Raw genomic sequence first — 22,804 nt, 5'->3', positions numbered from 1 at the left:
TGGGGCAGATAGGGTACCCATCAGGAAGATTGGGATCACACAAGTTGGAAAGCACAGGGTCTGCTTGCAGCGAAACCTTAAGATAAGAAATCCCTTCATAAAGGAATAATCTCTAAAGGGTTTTCCTTAGCTAAGGACCGACTATAGATGACAAACATGTATCTGGGAGACCAGTATATATATACAGTACAGACCAAAAGTTTGGACACACCTTCTCATTCAAAGAGTTTTCTTTAGTTTCATGACTATGAAAATTGTAGAGTCACACTGAAGGCATCAAGGGCTATTTGACCAAGAAGGAGAGTGATGGGGTGCTGCACCAGATTACCTGGCCTCCACAGTCACCGGACCTGAACCCAATCGAGATGGTTTAGGGGTGAGCTGGACCGCAGACAGAAGGCAAAAGGGCCAACAAGTGCTAAGCATCTCTCGGGGAACTCCTTCAAGACTGTTGGAAGACCATTTCAGGTGACTACCTCTTGAAGCTCATCAAGAGAATGCCAAGAGTGTGCAAAGCAGTAATCAAAGCAAAAGGTGGCTACTTTGAAGAACCTAGAATATGACATATTTTCAGTTGTTTCACACTTTTTTGTTATGTATATAATTCCATATATAATTCCACATGTGTTAATTCATAGTTTTGATGCCTTCAGTGTGAATCTACAATTTTCATAGTCATGAAAATAAAGAAAACTCTTTGAATGAGAAGGTGTGTCCAAACTTTTGGTCTGTACTATATATATATATATATACCAGTCTATCAAAAATATACAAACATGTCTGTGCAGTTTCATGACTTCCACAAAAGTAGAAGTAATAAATGTAATCTAAGCAGTCTCTGATGCCAAATGATTTGGCCTCTACTATTAAATTGCTAATGTTGCCCATAAAATATGTACAGTGAAGGCATCTTTGGCTTGTGAAGGCAATGTTGCTTGGGCACTTTCACATTGAGAATGTGTAACAAATGTCTATTTGCATACGTTAGATCAGTCGTAGGCCCTGTGTCTAATCTGGTTGCCTGTTGATGGCATCATTGCACGGCAACATTGGTTAAAAAGTTGCCCCATGTATCATCAGCCTTACTGTTGTCCATTCAGTTATGCGTTGTATTAAGTAGGCATCAAAGTAGCTTTAGGAGAGCTGGCACTCTGTAGACCTGCTAAGAGGTCCACAGGAAGTCATTTGGGGCAGAATTAGTTGAAATATCCTGTCTTTGGGACACACTAGAGCTTCTATTCAGGCTAAGAGAGGTCACAGTGATTAAACACTCAAAGCAGTTATGAGGAACTAATGTTCAGTGGCTATAATTTACATACTTAAAGTTCCAGACAGTATGATATTATACAGAATCGCTGAGACAAACCATAAATGCACATATTAATGGGACATTTCAGTCCTTGATAAACCGATAGGGTTATTGGTAGAAATCTTGGGAGAGAATGGAAGCATGGCAGCCACTAATCAGCAGTCGTACACTAAATTTGGAACGCATAATTGGAATGCTGTCATTTAAGAGTTTGTGAAAATCTTCACGCCAGTAAGAGTGAAGTTAGAGCTTTTCACTGATTTCCTCCAAACAATCAGTTCAGAAAGTGTGATGAAAGTTTGCAAAAATGTCTTCTTGTTTGTTCCGCAGTGACAGTTCATCTGAATCTAGATTGTGTTGTTCGTCTGATTGAAAATTCGTAGTCAGCTGCCATTCAACACTGGATGTAATAATGACCAAGCAAAAACAAAGATGAGGGTCTGTAGTGTGTGCGAGTACCAGTTTTGCAAATTGAGGCAGAAATATGTCTGGATGGCGACTTAATGATAGTTGCTGTTTTTAAATTTCACTGCAATGATGTAGCTCTGTTTCTAACAAAAACTGGATTTTGAAACCCACCATCGCTGTTAGAGACATGGGGTGGCAGAAAACATGGCTGCTTCTGTTCCTATTTGAGGTTTTTCAGCTTTTAGGTTAAGATTTTCTGGCTTGTATGCAGTATTGTCCCCAATAATTACTCTTACATGCCGGTCCTCCAGTCTGCTGGTCCTGTCAGGGATGATTAATCGTGTTCTGTTTTTCTTTCTTATATCGTGCCACCATAGATGTTACAGCAGTAACGTGGCCTCAAAACACACTAAATTTTTTTTTTAAGATGATATTTTAATCATCTGTCTTTGTACATATGCATTAGATATGAATGCAGCAAGTTTTAGAAGAATTCTGTACCATTCAGTTGTGCTCCATCTTGCATGCGTTCATTTTTCAAGCTGATTTTTAAAATCATTTTATTTCATATAGTCTTATTTTTGTAGCTCAACTCAAATTTTTTTAATTATTGTTTTGTATTGTATTTTGTTCATGAACAAGTGCACTGCTTTATTACAGTAATTTGATTTATCATAAGCAAGGGGTTTTTGTTGTTTTTAGGCACAACGTGAAGCAGAGTAAAGCCTACTACTTTACAGAATAAAACATAACTGAGGTAAAGTTACTGTAGTGCACAGATTTGAAGCAATATTATAAAATATTGAAAAATAGTTTTATTAATTTTATTGATTTATTTGATATTATGGTATTTTAAGTAATTGGGTATGTTAATTTAAAATAAACACAATTTTGCTGCTACTGACACATTGAACCGTTTCAGTGAAAAGTGAGAGATGAAATATAAGATGTTTGATGGATGATGAAAAAAAATCATTACGCATAATAATTTTTCAATAAAACTGTAATATTTTCAAATTATGAGTCAGATGAGCTTTAAAATAGTTGGGTGTATTTACGACACAAAAAATGCTAGAAATTACCCTTAGCGAGACAAAGGATTTTATGAAGTTTATGATGTTTTTATTAACTTATTATCTTAGTTATTAACCCTCTAAAATTGGCGAACGTGCCACCAAGTTAAATTTTTCATGATTTTTTGAGCGTACAGATAAGAGTAATATATCATTCAAAACTGTAAAGGGTCTACTTTTATTTGTATACACTCACAATAACAAGAAAAACAATTGTGCTTTTGTAAAATAAAGAAAACAGAATGTGCTTTCTGCTGTATCGGCTGCATTCCAGTTTGCATGCTGTACATACTAAGTAGTATTCAAGATTTTAAATGCATTAACTTTAGGGGTGCTCCGATCAGGATTTTTTAGGCTGATCACCGGTCGCTGATCACAGAAAGCAGTATCTGCTGAGCCGATCACCGATGCCGATCTTTTTAAAGCCTTCTTTTTATCATGTAGAATTATTTATAGTGATCACCCAATCAAGATTTTTAGACATTTATTCAGGGCCTGAATTTCATTTTTGAAAATTAATCCCTCTCTTAGGTGACTTTTGTGAGGATTTGTTTTTAATTTCAGGGGTGGATGGAGGCATTTTTTTTTTACATTTTTAAAAAATTATTTATCTCACCGTAATGTTTGATCATGCACTGTATTTTGGTTTTTAAAATCGTGTAATTGTTGCACAATAGCTTACACAGAGCAAGCCTGGTTTTATGAGCTGTATGTGAGGTTCACACATACTCTGTTTGCAGTGCGTATGTAGTCCATGTGTGGTACAGAAGCAGCACAGACTGTACTTTCACACAGGACTCTGCTCCTGATCCTTGGCTGTTTACCACAATCACAAAATGTTTCCATTATTTTGATTTTAAAACCAGACATTGTTACTCAAAATGCTTTTTCAACATTGTGATTCATTTTTTTTACACAGTACAGTAAAACATCTTTCATCAATTATTCAATGCTTTTTGCTTTTGCATTTACTTCTGGATTTATATATTACTTTACTTTACTGCCTTTTATTTTGCATTTAATTATTACAAGCAATCCTGTGGTTCATAAAGAACTTTAATTAAGAACTGCCTTGTTAATTTAAAAAGTGCTCTTTTTCTTTAAATCTAGCAAAAAAGCCATACCCTATGTGTCGGCTGTAAAACACAGTAGACTATAATTATATGCATTTATGGTGTAATTATTAAATTTTTGTCAATGCATGTTCATATTTACCATGGGTGCATGGTCTCTAGGAAACCGCGTGATTGTTGAATAGTTTAAACACTGGCAAGAATTAAAAAGAAAAAATGCAGTTTATAAACTTTAGTGACGATGCGACACTGCCTTGATGGTGCAAGTAACACTTCCCGTGTCAACTGTGCAGCATGCAGCTCACTTATAGTGCAGACACGATGTGATTTGAAGCTATTTGCTTTTTGAGAGAGAAAGAGAGAGGGCGCTGTGATTCACTCACGCTGTTTGTGAAATTATGTCTCACAGACACTTAAATATGAATTGTACTTTACCTAAAGCGTTATAATTATTTCACCCGTGCTGGACAGAGACTGAGACGGTGCCGCTGCATGTCGAGCCAAACCTCTGACGGCAGACGCGTCATCAGCTTAAGATAGGTTTTATGAGATCAGCCTTTTTAGAGACCGCCGATCAATCATCCCAAAATCAATCAGCCGATTATGATGGGTAGCCGATCAATCGGAGCGCCCCTAATTAACGCTCTAGTCGAATAACGCGTAAACGCCTTATGAGTCATTTTCTCCTGATAACCCCGAAAAGAACTTAAATTACACTTTCAGTTTTGATCGTACAGATAAGAGCAATACATCAATCGAATCTGTAAAGGGTCTACATTTTTTTTTTGTGTACAGACATAACAACAGAACTTTGTGCACTTATATAATAAAGATAACAAACAAGGTGTGTTGTCTGCAGCCTTTGTCTGCGCTGATCTTCATTTACAAACACTTCATTAAAATGAACTGTAACTCCATGAATGCTCAACGAAAAGACATGAGAGAGATACCTATAGACAGCTTGGCATGTCTTTTAAACTAAACAAGTGCTGCCGAAAACAGATATTCTGTGATAAAGTAATCTATATGAAAACAACGTGATGTCCGTTTTTCACGTCTCTCTTCATTATCTTCTAATGTGAAACCCCCCAACCCCCCCCCCCCCCCCCCCCACCCCAATCGCTGAACTCTCTATTCAGATTGCCTTGGTAGAATTCGCATTTTAGGGGCTAAATATCACGTTATTAGTATAGGGGTTGCTTAAACCGCCGACATGAAAACCAATCGCAGACTTGGCAACACTGGTTCAGGTGGAGCGGCAGTTACTACACAGAGCCGTAGTCTACCGACAACTAACACAAAATCGTTTTCAAAATCGACAAAGAATCGCCTGCGATTTTAACATCGATTTTGTGTAGATTGTCAGTGAATTACGGCTCTGTGTAGTAAATGCCAACCAGTGTTGCCAAGTCTGAGTTTGTTTTTCATGTCAGCGGGTCAAAGCGACCCCAATACAAATAACGTGATATTTAGCCCCTAAAATGTGAATTTTACCAAGGCAACCCTGCCAAAAAACTTATATTTTAACCCCGGGAAGCAATTTTTATCAGGAACCTCCTGGAAACGTGATTGGGCTAGTTTTGAATACACCCACACAACAGAAAACAACACTAGTTTTCATGTAAAGTGTAAACATTTTACTAGTTAGACTTTTTCCAAACTATAATTCCTGACTAAATGTATAATCAAGTGAAACATTATGAAGTTTCAATAACAATATACAATACTATACCATTTAAAAGCTTGATGTAAATGATATAAATGTAAAAAATAAATGTAACCGTAACAAATGTAACAAACAATGCTGCTCTTTCAATTTATCACCCCCCCCCCCAAAAAAAACCTGAAAAAATATTCTCAGCTCTTTTCAACATTAATAATAATAATAATAATAATAATAATAATAATAATAATAATAATAATAATGATAATAATAACAAAAAAAGTTTTTTTTTTTTGTAGAAAATCAGATTGTTAAAAGGATTTCTGAATGATTGTGTGACTGGAGTAATGGTACAAAAAATTCACTTTGAAAGTCAGCTTTGATTGTTCCTAATAAACTGTTTAACTGCACTCGCAAGTGGATATTAAATTATGTTGTGGGATAATTAAATATATTCTAAATAAACTACAATCATAAAATTATATACATTTATTTTGTCCTCACATTCTTTCTTGTAACTCCTTCCTCTCGGTGGCACAGCTGACTAAGGGCTCATTATGCAGCTCATTATGCGGGCCTTTGTCTTCTCAGGTGTAAATCACAATGATATTCATGATAGTTGACGCCTACTCGCATATGACTTTTACCAACAAAAAGTGAAAATTTTAATAAATATATTGTTTTCTCTGAGTGAGTAAACAAGATGATTTTCACATAATTCAGAAAGAAAAATTATAGGCTACAAGCTCCAGTTCTCAAAAGTCCCGTGAACCAATGTTCTGTATGTGTTTTATTGCCTTATTCAAGTGATTTAACATTTTTAGTTTTTCACTAACCATGCATAATATTTTTTTTCTCAAAAACACAATCATGTACATACATGCTGCTCACATATTATTATAGCCCCATGTGGGCTGATTACAGTGAGATTAGACTTTAGACATTTAGATGTGTATAAAAAACTGAAAAAAGCACAATTGTCAGGGCATGACAAAACTTCTCCAGGCCCCAGAAATACCTTTAGACCTCGGGAGAGGGTTAACTTTTAAATGCATCATTATGCAAACACATGAAGACAGTTCTTGACTTGAAAGAGCCGTGACTGGCAGATCAGCCTGCTGTTTCATTATATTCCAATACGGTAGGAGATTGAAGGATGTGAATGATGTTAACTGTCACAAGATGATGGACAGGGCAGTTTAAACGGTGATGGGAAACACTTAATTAAGCAAAAGAGCGCTCCGTTATAGACGCAATTATAATGAAATAATTTGTTCGAAACCTTGCTTACTATTCTGCTACACTCTCAAAAGTATGTATTTTTTCTTCACAAAAAGAGTACATTTTAGGGCATAGTACAAGTAGGTGAATTGGGACACAGCAAATACATAATTTGAAATGGAATTGTGGGACGGTTCTTGCATTTTGCTCCAATCAGGTTTAGATATTGAGAGTGTTCATGAGGACATTCCAGCTGTGAAGAACCAGTGAGTTTGTTCCTCCCACAGGATCCACTAAACACGATGTGAAATATTTTAGTGGTTGTATGCTGTGCTGATGGCAAACGGAGGAGGGGTTTGTGATCTTCAGGAGTATGTGGAGGTCTTATCTGGGCACGGTTTTCCTGAGGAATGTTTATAGAAAGCAGGCCTGTTTCAGGGGTTGCTGGCACATAGCTGCTGTGCGCTTGTTAGCTTTTGCATTTGATTTATGGGCCGGGCAGTGAAATAAAGGCAGGAAACCCAGAACCCAGCCCCACCGTTCTACTGATATGCAACATCACACAGCACCAAAACCCAGGGCTAAAACCTAGGCTTTTGCAAAAAACAGCCATAATTTAGTTTTCGTGAATATTGTTTAGCCTCTTTGAATTTTAGGACTTCTTTTGTTTTTTGCTGTTGTGTTTTTATTTTAATATTTTTTTTTTATTTTAATTAATTTTTTAGTTATACATTAGTTTTTAAAATATTGGGTTGTTACAGATTGAACTGGGGAGAAAATTTTGAATTTTTTTAATTACAGTATATTTTTTATAATATATACATTTTTATTGCATAATATTAGCCATTTAAGAGTTAAATATGCCTTAAAGTCATTTTGTTATTTTATTTGGTAAAGGTTTTGGTAATTATTTAAAACAATTGGTCTTCACAAATTTATAGATTCAGTGAATAGCAGATAGAATGTTTTTAGGTACACTATATTTTTTATTTTATATGAATTAATTTTATTGCATAATATGAAACCTAATGGGTTAAATATGCAGGAAAGTCAACATTATATCAAAATAAGACTCTATTTACTTTTTTCTTAATACACATTCCTGGTTGTAATCTGTAAGATTCATCAGTGCACATTATTCCAAAGGAAAAATGTTTGTCTTCATATTCTGTCATCAGAATGTCATAACATGCTCTGCCTCTAAAATTTCTTTCCTGTTCACTTGATGTCAGAAATTCCTTATTTTTCAATCCGGCCCCTCTAATGTCTCTGTTTTGGTGTTTGATGGCCATTTTTCATTGTCTCTTTGGATAAAATCAAGTGGCATCCTATTTTTTTCTCATGTAATTTGTCTGATTATGGAAGTACAGTGAGTTGGCTGCTTTTGTTCTTAATCTAATGTGAATTTAAGGAATTAATCTGCTGTGAAATGATGTAAAAACGTAGCTTGCTTGATAAGTCTTTGAATCAGTTTATGTGCATTGGTATCTGTGCATCTAAGAGAGTAATACAGCAGTGTCCGTACTTTCATCGAGACACAAGGGGGGAGGATAAGTCATCTAGATAACTGTTGTCTCCTAAGGTAGAATGATTCGGGACTTCTCCTCACCTGCTTGTAAAGCAGAGTTTCTCTGGCCAATAACTCATTATATTGTATCTTGTGAGTTAAATACAGATGGCTCTGGCCTGTTTCAACCTGCCGTGTTTCACTGACAGCAAACAACCAACTCATTCCCTACAAGGTCAACAATCCCAATTCTTGCCGTAGATGATATACTGTATATGAGATCATGTTTTATGTGTAGTGCAGAAGGGGAATTATGTTGCACAGTTTTCCTGATAGTGTTGTAACTGGTTCTCAGTGCAGGATCGAGTTTCAGTAATTGCCCTTAGATACATAAGTCTCTCGTGATTGGAGATGAAACTTGTGCTGTGGCTCAGTAGTCCTTGCTTAATTTTTTATTTTTTTGAGGAAATGACTGTGCAGTTTTTCCATTCCTCTGTGGCATGGCAAAGCTGTTAAATTGTAAACAGACAATACATTGTGGCTGAATATTAGCTACTCTGATGGTTTTGCAGTTCTCTTCTGAAAATTTAAGTGAATGGTTAATTCGATAATACTAATCAAATTAATGGATTTTTTCGTAGTGAATATTTTTCTAGTTAGACTTAGGTTTAGAAATTACTGTTGGAATTATATGATGATGATCCGGTAATCATCAAAAAAATAAAATAAATAAATGAATAAAAAATAATCCAGTAATCATCACCAAAGTTATGGAAATTTATTTAGTCTTGAAAATGTGATCTTGAAAGGCCATCAAATATGGAGATGAGTTTTTTTTTTTTTTTTCATCAGATCAGATTTGGAGAAATGTAGCATTACATCACTTGCTCAGCAATGGATCCTCTGTAGTGAATGGGTGCCATCAGTATGAGAGACCAAACAGCTGATAAAAACATCCACAAGTAATCCACACCACTTCAGTCCATCAATTAACATCTTGTGAAATTAAAAGATGCATAGCTAATTTTCATTTTTGGATGGACCACCTCAAGACTCCTTGCAAGCATCTCTCTTCCTGTACTTCTTTGGTTTCGAATGCAAATATTCCACAATCTTGGATATACATGAAAGTGCTTGTAGAAAATGCAGTGAGTTTGAATCATGAATAAATTAAATTTTTGGAGCTTGACAGCTACGGTCACTGCCTGACATCTTTTGTTTTTCATGGAAGAAAGAAAATAGAGGGTTGGAACACAAGGCTGAGTGAATAATGTCAAAATGTTTATATTTGGATCAACTATCCCTTTATAGTTGGTTGTGATTGGTTGAGCTCCAGCACACATGATTCGGGCTGCGGTCTGAAGGCAAGGCAACAGGTGTTGGTTTAATCTTGTTAACACAAGCGTAAGGAATGCAACAACACAATTACCACTCATTATTTAATATTCTTTTGTACACTAGTGTTATCAACACACATCCACTACCCTTTCTGTCTCTTTCCCTCGAATCGTTTTGTTTCTCTTTCTTTTCCACACAAAGAGCACACTGACTGAGGCTTTGTGTTACTGACATGGCAGCCAAAAAGTTTGGACAGTTTTTTTTTTTGTGCTTTCCCCCTCACTGCCCCAGAAGCCTCCTGATGCGGCACAGCTGATTAGACATCCTGAAAACATATGAGAAATAGTCTGAAATGGCATTAGGACAAGACAGAAAAACAGCTGGAATTCTTGCTTGCGAACTCAGCCATGGAAATTATTTAGTTTGATTTGATTTCTAGTTCTAGAATTTGAATGAATTGTCTTGTTATCTGTAAGTCACAATTGATGTGGTTTGAAAATCAAAGTTTAAGCTTGTTTTTTTTTTTTTTTTTGCTTCAACCTTTATTCTTTTTCTCTGTTATATTTACTACCAGTCAAATGTTTAGAAATAGCTTACCAATATTTATCATTAGTATTTTCAAATTTTAGTATACTCATCAAAACATCAGAAATATGAGCTTACTCTAATGAAAGTATGCTTTTATCCAAAGTTACCTAAAAAATTAGGATCATAAGCCAACAGAGAGACAGCAGTATTCTCAGTATACAATGCCAGATTTATAAATAAACTAGAGCTAAGGATAAATGCTGAAAAAAAGGGAAAGGAAGATGAATTTGAAAATGATTTTCCCTCATTATCTATCAAAACTCTTCACAAACAAAATAGTTATGACAAGTTGTTGTGCAGCATGGTCCATTAGAAAGGTCCCTGATCTACAAGATCGAGCAGTCTTTTTTCAATGTGGTCTTTGAAGATTTCTGACCGAAGTTGATGGTGTAATTGTAGAAGAACCTAGCTGTATGGAGAAATCATGCTGTAGAGTTGGAATGGCAGGGAAGACAAGAAGCTCAGTCATTGACAGGTTGAGCTGTAAATGATGTTCTTTCATCCATGCCGAGATGTCCACCAGGAGATCTGTGCAGCTACCGTTGGAGCATAGCAATGGTAGGAGAAGTCATGTGCCTGTATGATTGGGACCCAGTGATGTCATGTATATGGAGAAAAGGAGGGGTCCAAGAACTGATCCTTGAGGAACACCAGTGACCAGTTGATTTACTTTGGATACCTCCCCTCCCCAAGTCACCCTGAAAGACGTACCAGTGAGTAGTGCTGGGCGGTTTGAACAAAAATGTATATCACAGTTTTTTTCTAAATTATGTTAATTTAGAATAATTATTTTTTTTTTTCATGCATAATCAGGTGTACAATGCATTTTCTGCTGGTTGATATTCCAAGACGTGCTTTTAGTCCGACAGCACTTGCATAAAATGGTTCCTTTTTTTGGCGCAAGTTCTTCTGTGTCATGTTCTACTAGTTCTGCAGTATCCATCTTCCCTGTAACGCCTGTTTCACACATACTCCGTCTGCAGTGCATATGCAATCCGCAGCACGGACTCAATGTGCTTTCACACAGGATGCGTTTGCAGTCCACTACTGATCCGCGTCTGTTTAGCCCACAAACACAACATTTGTTCATTGTTTTGATTTCATATCATGTAAAAAACAAATATATATTTTTTTTTTCAGCATTGTGAGTCTTTTATCACAGAACAGTAACAATCTTTCATAGGTATAGACATTAGTTTAAACTCAATAAATATAAACAACGCATTATTCATGCATTTTACTTCTAGGTTTGTATAATAAGCTGCTCAAGCAAGTGGCAAAACATTTAAACACAATAATTAGCCTACTTTTTTTGTTAAAATATTTAAAATTAAAACACCACATACAGAAACAGTCTCGTACCTTTTGCATTTAAATCTTTATCACAAGCAACCCCACGGGTCTTAATGAACTTTGTTTATTTGTTCTGCCTCCATAAAGTGAATATATATATTGTTTTCCTTGTTTATCTAAAAGTGCACTTTTTCTTGTTTTAAACCTAGCCAAAAACCCATGTGTTGCGTGTGAAACAGCTTTAATTAGTATACATTTATTGTGAAATGACTGCATTTCCGTGTCCATCCATGTTCATTTTTCCTGCGAACAACGCGCTTTAATTTTTTTATTCAGCGCCTGCAGCACAGCAAAAATAGACTCGGCACGTAAATGATCACTGCACTGCTGCAGACGCACCGCTCCTTGAACACACTTGACAGACTGCAACCTCGTGCAGTATGAACGCTGGAATCCCTTAACATGGGTGCGTTAAAAAAATACGCACAACAGACGGAGTATGTGTGAAACAGGCATTATAACGTAACACCAGAGCACTACTGTGTTTACCCTCACCACACCTCGCAGTCGCTGCTTAGAAGTGCAACATTGTAAAAGGGTCCATCTGAAACAGTGTTGCGCGGCCGTGGCGCAGCATAACGTTCATTCCGAACGTTGAGTAATTAAATACATTGGTATGGCAGTATATAAAAAATTTTCATCGTAACTAAAATATATACTGGTTTTTGGTTTGAACCGGTTTACCGCCCAGCACTACCAGTGAGATAGGATTCAAACCAGTGAAGTTGAATCCCTGTGAAGCCCAGTGGTGAGAGGGCAGACAAATTGAGAGCGTCAAAAGCAGCAGATACAGTACATCCAGCAGTATAAGAACTGATGATTTGGAATAAGCTTTTGCAATCCGCAGGGCTTCCGTGACTGACAGTAGTGTAGTCTTAGTTAAATGGCCACTCCTGAAACCTGACTGGTTAGCATTCAGTTTGTTGTTCTGTGAAAGAAACAATGATACCTGTTGGGGCAGCACAATTAATCAAATTTCTAATCGCGATTACAATTATGGATGCCACAATTATGTAATCATTCAAAGTGACAATTAATCGTCCACTTATGTTATTCTGCACTCTTAAGATGTTTTTTTTTCTACATGTTATATTAAGAGTTTTTCCATTGCTTTAGTTTTAGTATAACATTATAACACTAATTTTAATTTTTTACTTTATTATTTTTTTTTTAAATAATTTTAAGAAGAAACCAGCCTGATATATAATTAACATTTGAGGCTTAATACTATAGAAAAGCACTAAAGATTTTTCAGTTAGTGTTTTCAGCTTGTTTATTTTCATATAAAAATATGGCATGCAGTTGCATCAAACAATGGTATAAACATAATTCAATGTAAATTGTGATAATAATAATTAATAATTTCAAGGGAATAATCGACAATGATTTTTGTCATAATCGTGCAGGCCTAATACCTGGTTGAAAACAACTCTTTCAAGGGTTTTCGCTATGAATAGAAGGAGAGAGACAGGTCTGTAGCTATCTGTAAGTGTTTAATGTAGGTTTTTTGAGCAGTGGGGTTACCCAAGCCTGCTGGGATGCAGTGGGGAAGGTGCCTGTGAGGAGAGATGTGTTGATGTGTGTGAGTGCTGATAAAAGTGTAGGAAAGATTGCTTGGAGAAGGTGTGAGAGCATTGGGTCTAGAGGGTATGTTGTAGGATGGCTGGAGAGGAGAAGTTTTGATACTCCTGCCTCAGTTAGGGGACAGAAGGAGAAGATGGGAGTTTTAGTGGTGGGTGTGGTTGGTTTGAAGTCCTGTGTGTGTGGGGCTGAGAATTGACTACTGATTGTTCTGGTTTTGTCTGTGAAGAATGTGGCGAAATCATCAGCTGTTATAGAAGTGGTGGGAGGTGGTGGAGGGGGACAGAGGAGATACTTTAATGTTTTGAAGAGAGTATGTCTGGAGTGCTGTTGATCTTGTTGTGGAAGTATGAAGATTTGGCAGTATGGAATTCAGCAGTGAAAAATGAACGCAAAGACTGATACTTACTCAGGTCTGACGGATCTTTTGATTTGTGCCATTTTCTCTCTGCTGCCCTGAGTTTGGTCCAATGCTCATGGAGAACATAGGATAACCAGGGGTTAGAGGGGGAAGCCAGTACTGGCCTGTAAGAGAGTGGACAAATATTGTCTGGACAAGAGGTTAAAGTAGAGCATAAAGTGTCAGTTTCTGCATTCACATCCAGAGATGATAAATGGGTAGGTGAGGGAAGAGAGGAGGATACTACGAAGGAAAGATGGGAGGGGGAATGGGAGCGTAGGTTTCATCTAAAAGTAACCGGTATAGGGGTTCGTGGCACACAGGTAGCAAAATATAGTTTAAATTTAATGAATTAATGGTCAGAGATATATAGGGGTTTTACCAAATCGTTGCCTGCAATACAGTTGCGTGTAAATTAAGTCAAGTTGGTTGCCTGATTTGTGCATGCTTGTAGTGGTAAGTCGTTTGAGCTCAAATGAAGCAAAGAGTGAATGGAAGTCTGTAGCATAAGGCTTGTCTAGATGAATGTTGAAGTCTCCAAAGACTAAAATTGGACTGCCATCCTCCGGGAATGAGGACAGCAGTGCATCCAACTCCTCTAGGAATGTGGCTAGAATTTGCCCACGAGGGCGGTAAATTACCTCAACCTGGAGTTGTATAGGAGCTGTTACAGTGATCACATGAGATTCAAATGAGTTATAATTGCATAAGGGAGAGTGGGTTGAGTATTTCCAATTGTTAGAAATGAGCAGACCAGTAGCTGGGGTTGCTGAGTCCCAAGCCCAAGATGCTGAGTGTGGATTTTAAAGAAAAAACAGAAATGAAGTCTTGTTTTGACACATGTGAATCAATGGGGGTTGCGTATACATCAGTGACATCATATGAAGTGTCCCACTAAAGTGTGTGATTGTTTGTTTTTATTGTGCTAATTGTCTCCAAACACTGTTAAGTCGTCTTTTGACCTTCCAAGCAGCGGTTTTCATGCTGTCTTGCACTGAGACGAGGTCTAGCTGTTCTGAATGTCCTGGTCTAACCTGAGAAATGCAACCTGTCCTCCAACCAATACGCTCGTATAGGTCGTTTGTCCAAATCCCTGAAATACGACCCATAAGAGCGTATCCTACAATTGTGCCCCTATCGGCAAAACATCGTTTTCATATTAATGTTTTGTATTCTTTTATATGCACTCTGGTTTGTGTTTCGTGTAGCTCAGTTGGTAGATTATTGCGTTATACCTTGATATGTAATCATGCTATCATGGGTTCGATCCCAGGGAACGGATATGCACGAAAATGTATATGCTCAATAAATCATAATTTAGCATGATTTCTGTGAGGGTTAGGTTTAGGGGTGGGGTTAGGTGTGGTCATTCGAACGAATAAGCAACCTAGTAAAATATGTAGGAAATACTGTGAGATCGGTGTAAAAAGCTCACACATTGCATTTAAATAAACGTACGTTTTGATTGGTAATGACGTGATACGTCATTTCATGACGACAGACGCAACACGATACTGTCATTATTTTTACGCCTGCTAGAGGGCGCTTAACTTTAAAACGTAAATATAGGTCGTAATAAGGTGCTTGCACAAACGACCTATATGGTCGTTTTTTGTTGGAGGACAGGCTCGAGAAATGGGATTAGGGTCAGTGCTTCCATGGCTATATTTTTATATATTATTTTTTCAGTATATTTTTTCATTATGAATTATATACTTTGTTTCTATGTTCTGAAACAGGATTTTTTTTTCAGTCATAGAAACAATGCATTTGAGGATATAGTTACACATACACATACATATTGTAACACACACACACACACACACACACATATATGTATATATATATACTGTATATATGTATGTGTGTGTGTGTGTGTAAATATATCAGGACACAACTCTGTATAATGACATGGGTATTACACAGGTATTACGAGGAGAGGGTGACTTAACCCATGTCCCCATTTTTCAAAACGCTTAAAAACCATACAGAATTATTTTTTTTTTTTGAGAAAGTAAAAATGCACAAAGTTTCCTGTGAGGGTTAGTGTCATGTTCTGATCTATTTCTTGTGTAATTCCCCACTTGAAAAGGACAGTCCCTCCACATGAAGCTTTTAACTGGAATTTCACTCAATAAACAGCCATGGGAACAGTTGTTTGTCTTTTATTTACCATTCCTTGATAGCAGTAAACAGGTGAAAAACCTCAAAAGAGATGACAAATACAAGTTATTATTTGAGTTGACAGCCAAATTAAACAATTCTTCACATTCACCTCAGATAAACACAGTACTGTCATTATAAAATACAAGGTTTCCACTTTTAAGCAGTATTTTCATAGTAAAGAATTATTCTAAGGCATCATTGTAGCCACACAACTATATATCCTTTACAAAAACAATCAATTGGTATTTTAATTTTCAGAATTTTCTTATCTTTTAACCAAGTATCTTTAGCCAAATAATTTTAGACTATACATTTATAACTGAATTAAGAACTTGGTTTATTAAGATTTCTAAAAATTTTAAATTACTTTTAACCATTTCAAACACATTCTTTGTCAAACAATGCATTTGGCTTTTCTTACTTTTCCTTTATACCCCACAAATAACATTTGAATTTACAAATACCACTGCAAAAGTCCTATCAAAGTCAACAAGGGTTAAGAGTTTGTGTTTTCCAGAGTACCATTAGCACTGCACTGCTTAAGTCAGTCTAGCCAAACATGGCCAATATGGCGCTTACCGGCTGTCCTTCACAGTATTGTGGAAGGCTTGGTCTTGCACAGTCACCTTGATGACAAAGATGGTTTCCTTGGTCTTGTGGTGCTTTAAATGCTCCTTTGACTGCGGTCTAAAGACAACAACAGAGCCAGGTACTGGCACGCTCAGATTACCTGGAAGATTTGTTCCACCTGGTTCACCACCGATTGAAGGAGGAGGAGTTTCACCACTGAGGAGCTCCCAGGCTGTTTGTCAGCACAGTTAGGGTTAGGTGTAGGGTTGGTGTAGAGTGATAGAATATACAGTTTGTACAGTATAAAACCATTACGCATATGGGATGTCCCCACTTTTCACAAAAACGAACGTGTGTGTGTGTGTTTATATATATAGAGTTACAAAATCATAGTAAATATAAAGTGTAGTAAATATACTGCTCAGCCCTTCTTTGGTTGGTTTTCCAGAATGACCTCTGAAAGAGAAGTCGTCAGGCTCCGTTTCAAACATTCCAGGCATCTTTAGAGGCATGAAGGCATGCTGGGTTGGGCCAGATCTCAGGGCAGACATAAGGTGTTTGTTAGTTATGGATAGCAGGTGGACGGGCTGTCATCAGCAGGTACCTGCTTGCAGAGGTAGGCCAGGTGATGGAATCCAGTCTGGAGAATGACCAGGCCTGTAATAGGAGACTGGAGAAAGGCTTAGAGCAGAGCTCTGAGATGGACTGAGATTAGGAAGAGATTTCCATTAGTCTTATGGAGTGGTACAGTGGTATCACTGGGTCTGGTGGAGATAGGGATGTGTGTGGTTTGGTTTGCATGCCAGGTTGGAACAGACTTTTCTGCCCTGGTGGAAGACAGACCGTTGATGTTAAAAGAACAAGATGGGACATAGTTCACATAACACAGAGCACAAAATTAATTACATAACACAAGTGCATCATGAATATATTATGTATTTTTTAAATTTTATTATATATTAGGGATGCCACAATTCTCAATACAATTATCTATCTATCTATCTATCTATCTATCTATCTATCTATCTATCTATCTATCTATCTATCTATCTATCTATCTATCTATCTATCTATCTATCTATCTAACATTACATGATATGCTACAATAAATATTATAAAAATACATAAGAAATATTAGCTACAATTATAATACCGTTTATTTTTTTATTTTTATTTTATTATAAAAAACAACAACACACAAACTTGATCTGTTTGCAGGTTCCCAGATCTACATACTCTTTTCTGCTGTTTTAATGTACGGATTTACTGCCTAATATTCTAAAAATAGTGTATCCATGTTTGTCTAGCTTATCCGAAAGTTGGATGTCAGCTTGCTTTTTCTCTCTTATCAGTCTTCCTGTTTAGTTTGTTTAGATATGCTGAGACCTGTAGTGAGAAAAAACAAGAGATTTTCAATGTTTATGTTCTTTACGGCTCAACATCCACAGCTGGAAATACCTTTTTTTGGCAGGAAGTCAAATCAAACAGCAGCACTGCTCATGCTTAAAGTCTCATGCCCCTCATTAAGAAGAAAACATCCTGTTCACATAGTGGAGGTATGAGACTGAACATTCTTACCCATAGTAAACCAGAACTTTTGCATGACAATGTAGATGTTTTCAATACTCAATCTGTTCTCAATGCTATGCACTTGCTAGGTTATTTTGGCTGATTGTACAGATTTTCTATGCCATCGCTGTGGTGTTTTCACCAACACCACCAATACAATACAGACATGTTGTGATTTTTAGGTCCAGTACACCTGTTAAACTATAAACTCAGTTAGTTAAGGCTCAGTACCTTTTTTAAGGAACAATTTATCAATGACAAGTCAAGGTCATTGATAAACGGGAAACTGACATTGTGAAACCCGATGTGCTCTGTCAGCATTAAGACGAGCATTTAAATGGACCGAGCAAATGTAACACAAATGCCAGATGTTAGAATAGAACACACATGTATGTATGTATATATATATATATATATATATATATATATTCAGCTGTCAAAACAAATGGCTTCCAGACCATGTCAAATTCCTCACTTTCATCTGAATCAAATTTTGCAAAGACATGCTTGAACTCTGGGAATTCATAAATAGTTGTCCTTGGAATGACACAACTGAAATCTGACCCAAGTTGCCTTGACTTTATTTATTTACCACATGTGTCCTCGACCAGTGAGAAATAAACCAGCTTCATGTTTGTGGGTTCCAAGTCACAGGCTTAGTGGTAAATCGCTGTGACACATGGCCTCTTTTGGCCCAGAGCGCACATGCAATACTGTATCCCACAATGCATTTTGCTTGACTTGACTTTCAATATGACGACATCTTGATTTTGAGTCATTATGTTACTTGAATCATTATACTATGATCAATTATTTATTTATTTTTTAACAAAAAAAAAAGCATAATTTTTCATTACTTTATTATTATATTTGTATTTGTATTTTTATTTTGTTTTATTTTATTTTTATAGAAATACCTTGTTGCAGTATATGAAGCTCATAAGACACCAAATCATGTTCAAATCCAAATCTTATCATTTTTGCTGCTTATGATATCCTGCAGTCCTTTGTGTGGTTCAGCAGTCCTTTGAATTTAATCATCAGACATGGCGTCATGATGCCAGAGGTCTGTCTAAAGTCTGTCTCCTTCCTTAGGAGGTGCTTCATACACTAATGCTGTCTGTTTAGTCATCGACTGACTAGGCAGCTGCCATTGCTTTTGGACACAGCTGTGGAGATGTGCGAGGAGGTCTTACTGTTTGTGCACAGCTCAGGTTCCTTGGATGCAGTTTTGCCTGAAAACAGTTTTTCTTAATACTCCAGTAGAAGCAGTGCCAGAAATGATGGCCCTCCATCCTGTTTGTGAAGTACAGAGCTCATTTGTTCATGGGAGGCGGTTGTGGCAGTGGCCTGAGCAGAAATCCTATTATAATGGACTTCAGCAGATTGTGAGTTCTGACAAAGCAAGTCACCTTTAAACATCAGCGACTTTCTAATCCTGTTCAAAATTAAAGTTAAAATGGAAAATATCTCATTCGAAATATGAATAAATACTAAAATATTTTATAAATAATACAAAAATATCACTGGGATGGAGTTGTATGTAAACAGTACATTTCTGGTGTTTTGTGTGAAAGTTATCAGGTTCACCAATGCTTTGTGGACAAATTTGATTTCTGAAATGTTCCTTATTGTACACAATTCATCTGTTCATGTTTTTCATATGAAAGCAAAACGTCTTGGTAACCTTTTATCAAAATGTAATAAGTTGCACTGGCTCTGAAACAGCTTTCTATTTCAGCCTATCTCATGAATCCTTCTTAAGGCCATGTCCACACTAATACGTTTTTGTTTAAAAAAAGCATCTTTTTCTCTCCGTTTTAGCCTTCCATCCACACAGAGATAAATTTGAAAACACTGTTTTCGTGTTGTAGTGTGGACTGTGAAAACGGAGGCTTTTGAAAACCATGACGCAAGTTTAGTCATGTGACGCATACTATACCAATAGATATCCGTGTTTATACTGGTATTGTGCACGTTATGTGCCATGTACTTTCACACTATTCCTACAGATATTTTACTTTGTACACGCTTCATATCACAGTCCTGCAAAGACTAAAGCAAATTTACTCGCCATCGCTATTTGTGGCAAAACATGAGGGCAGTGCATTATAGATCGGACATACATACAATTGTGAGTGTGTGCGACCTGGACACGTCAGTGAATGGTGAGATCTTTTTGTAAATAAAATTAATAAAATTTCCTGTCAGAAAAACTGCATGAAAACGCCTCATGTCGGTTCCGTGTGTATCATCTGCAGTGAGCTTTTTTTAGGCTTTACTCATGCGCAGAAAGCGACTTTAACGTTTACTGATGTTTCTGTGTGGATGAGACACTTTTGGAAAATGCTTAAAAATGCTAGTGTGGACGAAGAGCGTTTTAAAATGAAAATGCTGTTTTCAAATGTATCTGAATTAATGTAGACGTAGCCTCAGTCGCTCTCCTCCAAACACCTGGCTCCGATTGGATAAAATTAAGTCCCGTCTTACATTTTTTTCTTGTTGAAAAAATCCCATTTCACTTGAAAATAGTCATAACACAGTGGTGAAATGTGTTGACATTTCATGTTGACTGGAAAGTCACAGAATCAGGGTTGATATTTGTTTTTTTCTTCTTCTGTGTTGCAGGTATCATCCTCCTGCGTTCCTGTTGCCAACTATGAACTGGTAAGAACGTCTGTGGTTGTTTTGATAACCTGTTTTTGATCGTTTCATAGAACAGTCATCACTCGGAATCTGAACTGTTAATCAGATTGATGATACAGATATGTTTTCCCATTTTAAAGGCCAGAACGCATCATCCCACAACCGTTAATATTTATAAAAGAAGAAATAAAAGCTTGGGGTCTTCGGTTCAGATCTCTCCCAAGACTAAAATAATCCTGGGGGGAATAACAAAGCATGAGCGATAGCAGAGTGAACATTCCTTTTTTGGTTTGAATTGTGTGTTTGGTCTCCAAAAGATCTCTTTCGTCCTGCTCCTATGTACGCTTGCCTGTGCGAGGCAAGCCAGAATCCATCATTACTCTACCCGCGTTACTAAAAAGTCTCTTGTTTTATATTATGTGCTCAAAATGGAACACATATTTTCAGTAGTTTTTTTTCGAGGGAAGTTGGACATGGTTTGGTTTATTCACACACTCATTCCTTCAATCACCTCCCAGATATAGTATCAAATGGTAGAGCGAGTGTTGTGTGTAAGTGAATGCAGGTACTGAATCTCTCCGCAGGCACTGTAAACACACACACACACACACACACACACACACACACACACACACACTTGAAATCAGATGGCCTGTTTAAAGAATAATGAACTGAACTATAAAAACGATTGTCCTGAGGACAGGTTTGAAAACTGAGAATCTGGAGGACAGAAACATAAACTGATTTTTTTGATATGCGACAAAACATGCCACAAGATGCCAAGGATACAAGTTTATGCACCAAGGGATGAATCTATTAATGTTTTATATAATAAATAAATTATTATTATTTTTTTCTTCAAATATCAACACCATCAAAAATATTTATTTTGAACGTCCTTTAAAGTTGCATATATGTTCTTAAAATTTATTTTTTTTAATATTATATTTAATCTTAAAATAGATTATATTATATATGATATTAATATCTAATTTTGTAGGGTTCATTATTAAAATTATATTATTAATAAAATTAACAAATGTAAAACAAAATAATTGGATTATTAAAATTATATTAATATTTCAATGATAATCTAATATAAGTATTGGTTTCAATTGAATTTGATCAATTAAAAAACGATTAAAACTATTAAAATGTTTTTGGTTATTGAAGAAATAATAGTATTAGATGAAAAAAATTGCCTTAGTAACTAACTGAAATAAGCTTAATTTAACTAAACCTTTTTTTTTTGATAGATAGGGTAAGTACAAAAATCGTGATTTCAGCCAAAAGAAGCTGGATAATATGCATTGTACATAGAAAGTACACCATATGCTAATTTGCATCTTGAGTCCTCAGAAAGGTTTTTCTTAAACTGTGAAATAAATATTATAAAAAAAAATAGTAATGATAATAATAGCTTTATGTCATTTTCTGCTTTAATTTCAATTAGTACATGTTCCAGAGATGGGAGTCGTTTATAGAAAAAGCTCTTTGACCTTGTGAAAATAATAATAATAATAATAATAACCATCTAATAAAATGTTATTTATTTATTTTTTTCAGAATATTCTATTGATTAATGTTAAAGTGGAAAGCTTCACTAAGTAGAACTCATAAGCAGGGTTCTTTGTATTTCGATTAATGAAGGAAACGGCTTGGACCTGCAGCTTGAACATCCCAAGCTTGAATATTTAGTGACTTTGTTTTCTGTGGTGAAAAGCTTTGGTGATTATGCTGCTGTCCCTCAGCACTCTCTCACTCACTTACTAACACACACACACACACACACACACACACACACACACGCTGCCTTCAGCAAGGACAAAGTTGCCGAACTCACTGTTTACAATGCCGCAGCTCACTGAAGCCAAAAACAACCCAGTTTAAAGTTTTTTTTGGTGAATTCAGGAAGATTTCTGTGGACCGCCTGAATCTTGTAGACCTGCTTTCTTCTCGCTTCATGTTTGGTAAATTCTCCTCTGCTGAGATGGTTGGATGGCTGGTGATTGGACCTGTGATCTGACACCCAATAACAAGGATCAAATGCCAGTGTGAGTTTACAATTGTGGATGAAAAGGTTCAGCGTAGGTGATGTTATCAACTTAAAAAAAATTGCCTTGTGACATTGCTTTCATTGCAATTAAACGTATCCACTGCCAAAATTATAACAATACAAAATTATAATTGTATTTTTTTCTTTTAATTAAATGATTATATTATATTCTAACATATTGGGCCCTATTTTAACGATCTGAAACGCAAGTGTCAAAGCGCAAGTAACTTTGTGGGTAGGTCTCGGCGCTGTTGCTGTTTTCCCGGCGGGATAAACGGCTCTT

The 22,804-nt window shown here is 36.4% G+C and overlaps 1 protein-coding gene across 10 annotated transcripts in view; it reads left to right on the top strand.

Annotated features, from left to right (window-relative positions):
- The window catches only part of tns1b (tensin 1b), a 235,509-nt gene that overhangs the window by 125,718 nt on the left and 86,987 nt on the right, over positions 1-22,804 (top strand). For all 10 annotated transcript variants that reach the window (XM_059562497.1, XM_059562504.1, XM_059562500.1 and 7 more), the window contains one exon: positions 20,448-20,486. In XM_059562497.1, the coding sequence (XP_059418480.1) occupies positions 20,448-20,486 (39 nt within the window). The remainder of the gene's footprint in view (positions 1-20,447; positions 20,487-22,804) is intronic.

This window comes from Carassius carassius, chromosome 11 (assembly GCF_963082965.1).
Source record: "Carassius carassius chromosome 11, fCarCar2.1, whole genome shotgun sequence".
NCBI classification, from domain to species: Eukaryota; Metazoa; Chordata; class Actinopteri; order Cypriniformes; family Cyprinidae; genus Carassius; species Carassius carassius.
This window is presented reverse-complemented; position numbering and strand designations above follow the sequence as displayed.